The sequence below is a fragment of the Oncorhynchus mykiss genome, chromosome 26 (genome assembly GCF_057628025.1).
Source record: "Oncorhynchus mykiss isolate SJ-2025 chromosome 26, ASM5762802v1, whole genome shotgun sequence".
NCBI lineage: Eukaryota > Metazoa > Chordata > Actinopteri > Salmoniformes > Salmonidae > Oncorhynchus > Oncorhynchus mykiss.
In genome coordinates this window covers 35,254,718-35,265,000 of record NC_143047.1, presented here as the reverse complement: position 1 = coordinate 35,265,000, position 10,283 = coordinate 35,254,718, and the positions used below count along the sequence as shown (strand labels likewise).

The window sequence follows — 10,283 nt, the reverse complement described above, 5'->3', positions numbered from 1 at the left end:
TTATTTGTCACATACACATGGTTAGCAGATGTTAATGCGAGTGTAGCGAAATGCTTGTGCTTCTAGTTCCGACAATGCAGTAATAACCAACGAGTAATCTAGCTAACAATTCAACTAACTACTACCTTATACACACAAGTGTAAGGGGATAAAGAATATGTACATAAAGATATATGAATGAGTGATGGTACAGAGCGGCATAGGCAAGATACAGTAGATGGTATTGAGTGCAGTATATACATATGAGATGAGTAATGTAGGGTATGTAAACATTATATTAGGTAGCATTGTTTAAAGTGGCTAGTGATATATGTATTACATAAAGATGCAGTAGATGATATAGAGTACAGTATATACATATACATATGAGATGAATAATGTAGGGTATGTAAACATTATATTAGGTAGCATTGTTTAAAGTGGCTAGTGATATATTTTACATAATTTCCCATGAATTCCCATTATTCAAGTGGCTGGAGTTGAGTCAGTGTGTTGGCAGCAGCCACTCAATGTTAGTGGTGGCTGTTTAACAGTCTGATGGCCTTGAGATAGAAGCTGTTTTTCAGTCTCTCGGTCCCAGCTTTGATGCACCTGTACTGACCTCGCCTTCTGGGTGATAGCGGGGTGAACAGGCAGTGGCTCGGGTGGTTGTTGTCCTTGATGATCTTTATGGCCTTCCTGTGACATCGGGTGGTGTAGGTGTCCTGGACGGCAGGTAGTTTGCCCCCGGTGATGCGTTGTGCAGACCTCACTACCCTCTGGAGAGCCTTACGGTTGTGGGCGGAGCAGTTGCCGTACCAGGCGGTGATACAGCCCGACAAGATGCTCTCGATTGTGCATCTGTAGAAATTTGTGAGTGCTTTTGGTGACAAGCCGAATTTCTTCAGCCTCCTGAGGTTGAAGACGCGCTGCTGCGCCTTCTTCACAACGCTGTCTGTGTGGGTGGACCAATTCAGTTTGTCTGTGATGTGTACGCCGAGGAACTTAAAACTTACTACCCTCTCCACTACTGTTCCATCGATGTGGATAGGGGGGTGTTCCCTCTGCTGTTTCCTGAAGTCCACAATCATCTCCTTAGTTTTGTTGACGTTGAGTGTGAGGTTATTTTCCTGACACCACACTCCGAGGGCCCTCACCTCCTCCCTGTAGGCCGTCTCGTTGTTGTTGGTAATCAAGCCTACCACTGTTGTGTCGTCCGCAAACTTGATGATTGAGTTGGAGGCGTGCGTGGCCACGCAGTCGTGGGTGAACAGGGAGTACAGGAGAGGGCTCAGAACGCACCCTTGTGGGGCCCCAGTGTTGAGGATCAGCGGGGTGTAAATGTTGTTGCCTACCCTCACCACCTGGGGGCGGCCCGTCAGGAAGTCCAGTACCCAGTTGCACAGGGCGGGGTCGAGACCCAGGGTCTCGAGCTTGATGACGAGCTTGGAGGGCACTATGGTGTTAAATGCCGAGCTGTAGTCGATGAACAGCATTCTCACATAGTTATTCCTCTTGTCCAGATGGGTTAGGGCAGTGTGCAGTGTGGTTGAGATTGCATCGTCTGTGGACCTATTTGGGCGGTGTGTGTGTGTGCATGTGTGTGTGCATGTGTGTGTGCACGTGTGTGTCTGTGTGTGTTATGCTAGGGCGTGGTGTAGATTTTAGGGTGTGTGTCTCATCAGCACAGTTCTGAGGGGATCATGTTCCTCTCATATTCAGTGTTTTTGGTGAAATACCATTATCTACATTACCTACATTACCTACTGTAGCTCCAGCTGTCCATGGTTTTAACAAGACTCAACTGCTACAATAGTCCTGCTTTGTCTGTCATTTGGTATTCTACCATAATAGTATATTATTTATTGTAGTTTTAGGTTTATACTGCTGTTTTTTACCCTAAAAGTATATTATTACAAACTATTCATGGAGCTAATGGATGTTTATACAGGGCATTTGGGTCTGGTTTTAGTTTAGAAGGAAATGACCGTCATTGAAGGTCCTGTCTCCACCCCGTTTTCTCTGTGTGTGTGTGTGTGTGTGTGTGTGTGTGTGTGTGTGTGTGTGTGTGTGTGTGTGTGTGTGTGTGTGTGTGTGTGTGTGTGTGTGTGTGTGTGTGTGTGTGGCTGGTGAGCGTACTTCAGGAAGAGAAAAAGGTGAATCCCTCACCGAAGTTCTATTAATCCTGTGGGAGGTGTGTGTGTGTGTGTTTCCACAGAGCAATGCTCAGACGTAGAGTAACTTCTGCTTTCATAGTTCCGCTGAGCCCATAAACTCTCTCATAACCAGCAGGCTTGTACTCTACACTGTGTGTGTGTGTACTACAGCATAGACAGCTACTGAACTAAGGTTCTGTTAATATTCCCTGTGCTGGAGGTGAAAGAAACACACACCTGTTTAGGCGAGGTGCTGGCTAGAACAGAGTTTCTACTGTATCTAGACCAACATGTCTTAGAATCTATAGACTGAGAGGTTCTACTGTATCTAGATAAACATGTCTTAGAATATATAGACTGAGAGGTTCTACTGTATCTAGACCAACATGTCTTAGAATCTATAGACTGAGAGGTTCTACTGTATCTAGACCAACATGTCTTAGAATCTATAGACTAAGAGGTTCTACTGTATCTAGACCAACATGTCTTAGAATCTTGTCACGCTCGTCGTCATGATTGGACCAAAGTGCAGCGTGCGTAGAGTTCCACATATTTTAATTAATAGAAACTCACCAAACAAACAAGCACAAAAGAAACGTGACGCTACTGGTGTGCACACAGGCAACTAATTGTAGACAAGATCCCACAAACACAATGGGGAAAATGGCTACCTAAATATGATCCCCAATCAGAGACAATGATAAACAGCTGCCTCTGATTGGGAACCATATCAGGCCACCATAGAAATACAATACACCTAGATGACCCACCCTAGTCACTATCACGCCCCATGCCCCATGTATCTAGACCAACATGTTTTAGAATCTATAGACTGAGAGGTTCTACTGTATCTAGACCAACATGTTTTACAATCTATAGAATGAGAGGTTCTACTGTATCTAGAACCAACATGTATTAGAATAAATTTACTGAGGTTCTAAGACATGTTGGTTCTAGATACAATAGAACCTCTCAGTCTATAGAATGTGGGGGAGTGTGTGTGTTTGTGATGCCCCAGATAAAACATCACGTCTAATTTGAACAGAGGAATGTACGTGTTATTAATACCCCTTTAGTGGAACACACACACACACACACACACACACACACACACACACACACACACACACACACACACACACACACACACACACACACACACACACACACACACACGCACACACACTAGCCCTTATCTTATCTTCTCTCTGCTTCTTCTCTCTCAGCAGGACTAACCGGACCAGCTACCCTGTGGCATTGTGGGACTGAGAACACCAATATTGATGAGGGGCCAGTTTAGTCCCAACCTCCCCTCCATCCTCTTGTCCAGTTCTGACAAGAGGATACTCACTATGACTAATGGACCCCTCTCTCTGCGTTCAGTCTCTCTGTATACAACTCCTCCTTTGAGATAGATGGAATAAAAACTTATACAAATCTATGTTACGTCATTTCTTATTCTGTGTGTCATGTCTTCATGTATCTACAAATCATTTTTATAACAGGGTCACTATTTTAGCCTAGTGTTGATTTTGGTTCGGGGCGGCAGGTAACCTAGCGGCTTAGAATGTTAGTAACCGAAAGGTCGCTGGTTCGAGTCCCTGAGTCGTCTTGGTGAAACATCTGTCTATTCGCCCTTGAACAACGCACCTAACCCTAATATCTCCTGTAAGTCTCTCTGGATAAGAGCGTCTGCTAAATGACTAACATGTAAATGGAATGGATCTGCTGTATCCTACTCCACTATGGTGAAAACAACAGACAAAAAACTCATTAGCAACTATAGGCTCCAATGTATCAAAAGGAACACGGAGACTGGAATTGAATCAAATCTGCTTTAGAAATGTTTCTGCAAGTTCTTTGTTCAAATTCTACTTCAATAGCGTTTCCCAAAATTCCCAGGTTTTCCAGAAATCCTAGTTGGAAGATCACAGAATAAGCAGAAAACCCAGAATCCTCCTACCAGGATGTCTGGAAAAGCTTTCCTGGAATTTTTCCACCCTAGTTAAACACATCTGTACATCCACCTGAAAGACGTCCACCAGTAATAGGTTTCATTACATTTATTTGAATACCCATAATAACTGTTTCGTGTTTTTACATTTGTAAAAACAGGTACTGCGTCAATACAATGCAAGAAACAGCCAATTTAATTGGGCCCAACGTTTAGTCCTCATATGTCCTCATACAGTAGGGTTTTCCCTCCTTGTTACGTAAGTGTTTTATATAACTAGTGTAAAACCAGTGAGATATAACTGTTATTATCCCAGTGGCTATGCTACGTTCGTCGCTGTGCTAGTCTTTGATCCTGCGAGATGGGAGATATAGGGAGAAAACTTCTCTCCTCCAACTCTTTGAAGTCTAAAACACCAACGTTTTCAAATCCTCAAAAGCCTTGACTGTAAAGAGCATGGCACCATGTAATGTTATACGCCAGTCGTGTGTGTGTGTGCACGTATGTGTGTGTGTGTGTGTGTGTGTGTGTGTGTGCACGTATGTGTGTGCGCATATATATGTGTGTGTGTGTCTGCACATGTTACGATGCCAAGTCTTGGTTTAACACTATTTGTCTTCTATCTGTTCTTATTGCAGGTGCCTTTGGCCTCATCCCCCTGTGAGCCCCTGCTAACCCACATTAAGCCCTACGAAGTGCACACTCTGAAGTGCACACTCTGGAGAAAACTTCTCTTCTGCCAGTAATCCATACTTCTCATTGAGAGATGAAGATGTGCGTCCCACTGCTGATGGCTGTGCTGCCTATCATACAGGCAGGTCAGTACTGCAGTTATTACAGCTCTTATGAATGTTATGACTGTGTTATGACAGGTATTACAGAGGTATTAGGGGTTTACGACAGGTCAGTACTGAAGATATTACAGCACTTATGAATGTTATGACTGTGTTATGACAGGTATTACAGAGGTATTAGGGGTTTACGACAGGTCAGTACTGAAGATATTACAGCTCTTATGAATGTTATGACTGTGTTATGACAGGTATTAGAGAGGTATTAGGAGTTTACGACAGGTCAGTACTGCAGCTATTACAGCTCTTATGAATGTTATGACTGTGTTATGACAGGTATTACAGAGGTATTAGGGGTTTACGACAGGTCGGTACTGCAGCTATTACAGCTCTTTTAAATGTTATGACTGTGTTATGACAGGTATTACAGAGGTATTAGGGGTTTACGACAGGGCAGTACTGAAGATATTACAGATCTTATGAATGTTATGACTGTGTTATGACAGGTATTAGGGTGGTATTAGGTGTTTACGACAGGTCAGTACTGCAGCTATTACAGCTCTTATGAATGTTATGACTGTGTTATGACAGGTATTAGAGGTATTAGGGGTTTACGACAGGTCAGTACTGCAGATATTACAGCTCTTATGAATGTTATGACTGTGTAATGACAGGTATTAGGGGTTTAGGACAGGTCATTCAGCTGTTATTACAGGTATGAGACTATGATCTGAAGTCAGAATACTTTTCTGTAGTGGAACATGGCCCTGGTAGAGGGTAGAGTTTTCTATAGTGGAACATGGCCCTGGTAGAGGGTAGAGTTTTCTGTAGTGGAACATGGCCCTGGTAGAGGGTAGAGTTTTATGTAGTGGAACATGGCCCTGGTAGAGGGTAGAGTTTTCTGTAGTGGAACATGGCCCTGACTAGCTGCAGAACAACAATTTTTAGGTATTTGACCTTTGTAGTTGAGTAGGATGGAGAGGGATGAAGGAGGATAAATGGATGGTGAGAGATGAATGGAGGAAGAGAGATGGAGGGAGATAGAGTATGGAGGGAGGCAGCGTAATAGAAGGAGAGGGTAGGAGGTAGAGGGAGAACGATGGAGGGGGTGAAATGGAAGGAGAGGAGGGAGATGGAAAGAGCAAGGGAATGAGAGGGATGGGGAGGGTTTGAAAGAGAGGTAAGGAGAGGGAAAGTGGGAGCGGTATGGAGGGAGGGAGTGAGAAGGAGGAAGTAGGTCAGTCTGAGCGATTGAAGGTATAACTGTGTCTGCCACGTGTGAGGAAAGGAGAGTGGATCTACCTCTCCACCTTCTCCCTCTGTGTCTAGGTGTGTGTGTGCCTGGGTGGGTGTGTGTGTTTGGGTGTGTGGGTGTGTGTGTGTGTCCGGGTGTTTGTGTGTGTGTGTCTGGGTGGGTGTGTGTGTGTGTGTGTGTGTGTGTGTGTGTGTGTGTGTGTGTGTGTGTGTGTGTGTGTGTGTGTGTGTGTCTGGGTGGGTGTGTGTGTGTGTGTCTGGGTGGGTGTGTGTGTGTGTCTGGGTGGGTGTGTGTGTGTGTCTGGGTGGGTGTGTGTGTGTGTCTGGGTGGGTGTGTGTGTCTGGGTGGGTGGGTGTGTGTGTGTGTGTGTGCGGCAGGGCATCCTCTAAAGCCATGGCTAGACTCCAATGGCTCAGGTTTTCATAGTAACGGACACATAACAAATATTTCTACATTTCCTTCCTTCTCTCTCTGTCAGTTAAATGTTAAATTAAATTCAAGGGTCTTTATTGGCATGGGAAACATTGCCAAAGCAATGTTTCTCTCTCTCTTTCTCTCTCATGCTCTCACGCTCTCTCTTCCGTTCTCTCTCTGCTGTTTCCTACCATAGTGTTTTTGTTTTTGACAGTAAGCTACTCTGTATATTCACTAACATGAAGGCCTAGCTTCGGTTGCCAGGTTGACTTCCTCCGGTTGCCAGATTGGGTCATAATCCCACTTACCCTTTAAAGGGCAGAAAAGTAACATCAAATCAAATAAAATTTATTTATATAGCCCTTCGTACATCAGCTGATATCTCAAAGTGCTGTACAGAAACTCAGCCTAAAACCCCAAACAGCAAGCAATGCAGGTGTAGAAGCACGGTGGCTAGGAAAAACTCCCTAGAAAGGCCAAAACCTAGGAAGAAACCTAGAGAGGAACCAGGCTATGTGTGGTGGCCAGTCCTCTTCTGGCTGTGCCGGGTGGAGATTATAACAGAACACGGCCAAGATGTTCAAATGTTCATAAATGACCAGCATGGTCGAATAATAATAAGGCAGAACAGTTGAAACTGGAGCAGCAGCACGGTCAGGTGGACTGGGGACAGCAAGGAGTCATCATGTCAGGTAGTCCTGGGGCATGGTCCTAGGGCTCAGGTCAGTTGAAACTGGAGCAGCAGCACGGCCAGGTGGACTGGGGACAGCAAGGAGTCATCATGTCAGGTAGTCCTGGGGCATGGTCCTAGGGCTCAGGTCCTCCGAGAGAGAGAAAGAAAGAGAGAAGGAGAGAATTAGAGAACGCACACTTAGATTCACACAGGACACCAAATAGGACAGGAGAAGTACTCCAGATATAACAAACTGACCCTAGCCCCCCCGACACATAAACTACTGCACCATAAATACTGGAGGCTGAGACAGGAGGGGTCAGGAGACACTGTGGCCCCATTCGAGGACAACCCCGGACAGGGCCAAACAGGAAGGATATAACCCCACCCACTTTGCCAAAGCACAGCCCCCACACCACTAGAGGAATATCTTCAACCACCAACTTACCATCCTGAGACAGCAAGGGCGGTTCGTTGCTCCAGAGCCTTTCTGTTCACCTTCCCACTCCTGGGCCAGACTACACTCAATCATATGACCCACTGAAGAGATGAGTCTTCAGTAAAGACTTAAAGGTTGAGACCAAGTTTGCGTCTCTGACATGGGTAGGCAGACCGTTCCATAAAAATGGAGCTCTATAGGAGAATGACCTGCCTCCAGCTGTTTGCTTAGAAATTCTAGGGACAATTAGGAGGCCTGCGTCTTGTGACCGTAGCGTACGTGTAGGTATGTAAGCAGGACCAAATCAGAGAGATAGGTAGGAGCAAGCCCATGTAATGCTTTGTAGGTTAGCAGTAAAACCTTGAAATCAGCACTTGCTTTGACAGGAAGCCAGTGTAGAGAGGCTAGCACTGGAGTAATATGATCAAATTTTTTGGTTCTAGTCAGGATTCTAGCAGCCGTATTTAGCACTAACTGAAGTTTATTTAGTGCTTTATCCGAGTACCCGGAAAGTAGAGCATTGCAGTTGTCTAACCTGGAAGTGACAAAAGCATGGATTAATTTTTCTGCATCATTTTTGGACAGAACGTTTCTGATTTTTGCAATGTTACGTAGATGGAAAAAAGCTGTCCTTGAAATGGTCTTGATATGTTCTTCAAAAGAGAGATCAGGGTCCAGAGTAACGCAGAGGTCCTTCACAGTTTTATTTGAGACGACTGTACAACCATTAAGATTAATTGTCAGATTCAACAGAAGATCTCTTTGTTTCTTGGGACCTAGAAAAAGCATCTCTGTTTTGTCCGAGTTTAAAAGTAGAAAGTTTGCAGCCATCCACTTCCTTATGTCTGAAACACATGCTTCTAGCAAGGGCAATCTTGGGGCTTCACCATGTTTCATTGAAATGTACAGCTGTGTGTCATCCGCATAGCAGTGAAAGTTAACATTATGTTTTCGAATAACATCCCCAAGAGGTAAAATATATAGTGAAAACAATAGTGGTCCTAAATGGAACCTTGAGGAACACCGAAATTTACAGCTGATTTGTCAGAGGACAAACCATTCACAGAGACAAATTGATATCTTTCTGACAGATAATCTCTCCAAAAGAATGTGGCACTAAGGTCTATGAGCACGAGGACAGATGCAGAGCCTCGGTCCGATGCCATTAAAATTTCATTTACCACCTTCACAAGTGCCGTCTCAGTGCTATGACGGGGTCTAAAGCCAGACTGAAGCATTTTGTATACATTGTTTGTCTTCAGGAAGGCAGTGAGTTGCTGCGCAACAGCCTTTTCTAAAATGTTTGAGAGGAATGGAAGATTCGATATAGGCCGATAGTTTTTTATATTTTCTCGGTCAAGGTTTGGCTTTTTCAAGAGAGGTTTTATTACTGCCACTTTTAGTGAGTTTGGTACACATCCGGTGGATAGAGAGCCGTTTATTATGTTCAACATAGGAGGGCCAAGCACAGGAAGCAGCTCTTTCAGTAGTTTAGTTGGAATAGGGTCCAGTATGCAGCTTGAAGGTTTAGAGGCCATGATTATTTTCATCATTGTGTCAAGAGATATAGTACTAAAACACTTGAGCGTCTCTCTTGATCCTAGGTCCTGGCAGAGTTGTGCAGACTCAGGACAACTGAGCTTTGAAGGAATACGCAGATTTAAAGAGGAGTCCGAAATTTGCTTTCTAATAATCATAATCTTTTCCTCAAAGAAGTTCATGAATTTATCACTGCTGAAGTGAAAGTCATCCTCTCTTGGGGAATGCTGCTTTTTAGTTAGCTTTGCGACAGTATCAAAAAGGAATTTCGGATTGTTCTTATTTTCCTCAATTAAGTTGGAAAAATAGGATGATCGAACAGCAGTAAGGGCTCTTCGGTACTGCAAAGTACTGTCTTTCCAAGCTAGTCGGAAGACTTCCAGTTTGGTGTGGCACCATTTCCGTTCCAATTTTCTGGAAGCTTGCTTCAGAGCTCGGGTATTTTCTGTGTACCAGGGAGCTAGTTTCTTATGAGAAATGTTTTAAATTTTTAGGGGTGCAACTGCATCTAGGGTATTGCGCAAGGTTAAATTCAGTTCCTCAGTTAGGTGGTTAACTGATTTTTGTCCTCTGGCGTCCTTGGGTAGACAGAGGGAATCTGGAAGGACATCAAGGAATCTTTGTGTTGTCTGTGAATTTATAGCACGACTTTTGATGTTCCTTGGTTGGGGTCTGAGCAGATTATGTGTTGCAATTGCAAACGTAATAAAATGGTGGTCCGACAGTCCAGGATTATGAGGAAAAACATTAAGATCCACAACATTTATTCCATGGGACAAAACTAGGTCCAGCGTATGACTGTGACAGTGAGTGGGTCCAGAGACATGTTGGACAAAACCCACTGAGTCGATGATGGCTCCGAAAGCCTTTTGGAGTGGGTCTGTGGACTTTTCCATGTGAATATTAAAGTCACCAAAGATTAGAATATTATCTGATATGACTACAAGGTCCGATAGGAATTCAGGAAACTCAGTGAGGAATGCTGTATATGGCCCAGGAGGCCTGTAAACAGTAGCTATAAAAAGTGATTGAGTAGGCTGCATAGATTTCATGACTAGAAGCTCAAAAGACGAAAACGTCATT

The 10,283-nt window shown here is 44.1% G+C and overlaps 1 protein-coding gene across 7 annotated transcripts in view; it reads left to right on the top strand.

Moving 5' to 3' along the window:
* Positions 1–10,283, top strand: part of LOC110526709 (cell migration inducing hyaluronidase 1) — a 145,631-nt gene that overhangs the window by 65,604 nt on the left and 69,744 nt on the right. For 3 of the 7 annotated variants that reach the window (XM_090222853.1, XM_090222851.1, XM_090222854.1), the window contains exon 2: positions 4,728–4,907. In XM_090222853.1, coding sequence (XP_090078979.1) covers positions 4,856–4,907 — 52 coding nt within the window. In that variant the 5' untranslated portion in view covers positions 4,728–4,855. Of the gene's footprint in view, positions 1–3,361; positions 4,908–10,283 lie in introns of all 7 variants that reach the window. The other 4 variants (XM_090222857.1, XM_090222856.1, XM_090222852.1 and 1 more) reach the window with 2 other exon arrangements.